The 1,448-nt window shown below is 45.4% G+C and overlaps 1 protein-coding gene across 1 annotated transcript; it reads left to right on the forward strand.

Moving 5' to 3' along the window:
- Positions 1-207: 207 nt before the first annotated feature.
- On the forward strand, positions 208-891 carry LOC137278724 (uncharacterized). The gene has a single exon (XM_067811239.1). The coding sequence runs from the start codon at positions 208-210 to the stop codon at positions 889-891; it is 684 nt and encodes a 227-aa protein (XP_067667340.1).
- Positions 892-1,448: the final 557 nt, after the last annotated feature.

A 1,448-nucleotide genomic window follows, 5' to 3' on the forward strand; every position in this document is an offset into this window, starting at 1 on the left:
GGCCCGGAGTCCTTGTCCAGACCACAAGTCACTTGGCTGCATGCTAACTTGCGACGCTGGTCCAACCACTCACACATCTGAAGGCTTTGTCATCGAACACCAACGACCGTGGAAGATAGACAATCAGTTGTGTATTCTCATTTCACCAAATGACTGTTTAACACGTGTGTTGATTTGGATCTCATATTGACCTTACCAACCCCAACCATGACGTCATCAACTCCACTGGCGTGGTCGTCGAGTAGACAGTACTACCACTACAGGTCTGTGTTCCCGACGCCCGATACAGGCATGCAAGCCACGCTTCACAGAAACGTTCCACGTAGAATGCACTCGAGACGAACTGTCGAGAACCCAGCCATCAATATCTTATCAGGAAGAAGAATCATCGAACGTCAACGTCTTCCCACCAGACTCCCGAAATGCTACCTTCCATACCTATCGCAGCTTGACACAGACGCTGATGAAGCATCCGGCAGCATGTCCAACCGCGATTTACCCACTGTGAGATCACTTCCGGTCCTTCCAGAACGCAGGTTCACGTCTGCTGATGTAAAGAGAATCACAACGAGGCTTTCAACGTATGATGTCAGTCGCGTTCCAGAGTCACGCGGGTATCCAGCAAAAGAGCCTGAAACGCCACGCAGTGTGAGAAGGGGATACACGGATTCAGAAATATACCAAGTTGTCCAAAGGCTCAGTGATTACAATCCCAAGAAACATCCCGCCGAGTCGAAAGGAACTCCACCTGAGTGTGATATCGCACCCAAACATGAAACATCCAGTGGGAAACAGTATTCTAGTGGTGATGTCGAGGCTATCGTCAATCGACTGCACACATTTGATCCAGTGAAATGGCCACCGGAGTCTAAGGCTCTCTCGTCAAACTGACTGGAAACCTCCTCCACTTGTGTAATAGTAAGATTCTCAAAACTATCTGTTCAGTTTTACATCGACATTCCCACAATGTCGCGCGAGGGCGTCATGCTCTATTGTATACGATATCAAAAGCATAATATCTAATAGAACACCATAAATGTACAATTCTAAAACTTCTGTTCTTATATTTGAACATTTTCGCAATAAAGCGCGTCATGGATTATTTTCTTCTAGTTAGACGTTTTCTTTAGGAAGTTGATGTTCTTGTTTCTGATTTTATATACCGCACACACGAACTGAATGTAAACGTTCCCCTGCTCCAAACAACCACGTTTAACTTCAATATGATTCTCAAGTCAGGTTCGTTCTGGACCATTGTTTGATTAGATTTGTTAACTATACGCAATCCATACATGTTTGTCTACAACAGAGTACTTACAACAGACCGCAACAAATGGCTGTCTGAGAGAAGCATATGGGGATGACGAGAATGTTCTGTGGGATGCGTGCTTAACATACCACTCCGATAGACCTTACCAGGGTATCAGTATCCGAAATCATTGCCAAAA

The sequence above is a fragment of the Haliotis asinina genome, chromosome 3 (assembly GCF_037392515.1).
Source record: "Haliotis asinina isolate JCU_RB_2024 chromosome 3, JCU_Hal_asi_v2, whole genome shotgun sequence".
Taxonomy (NCBI): Eukaryota; Metazoa; Mollusca; class Gastropoda; order Lepetellida; family Haliotidae; genus Haliotis; species Haliotis asinina.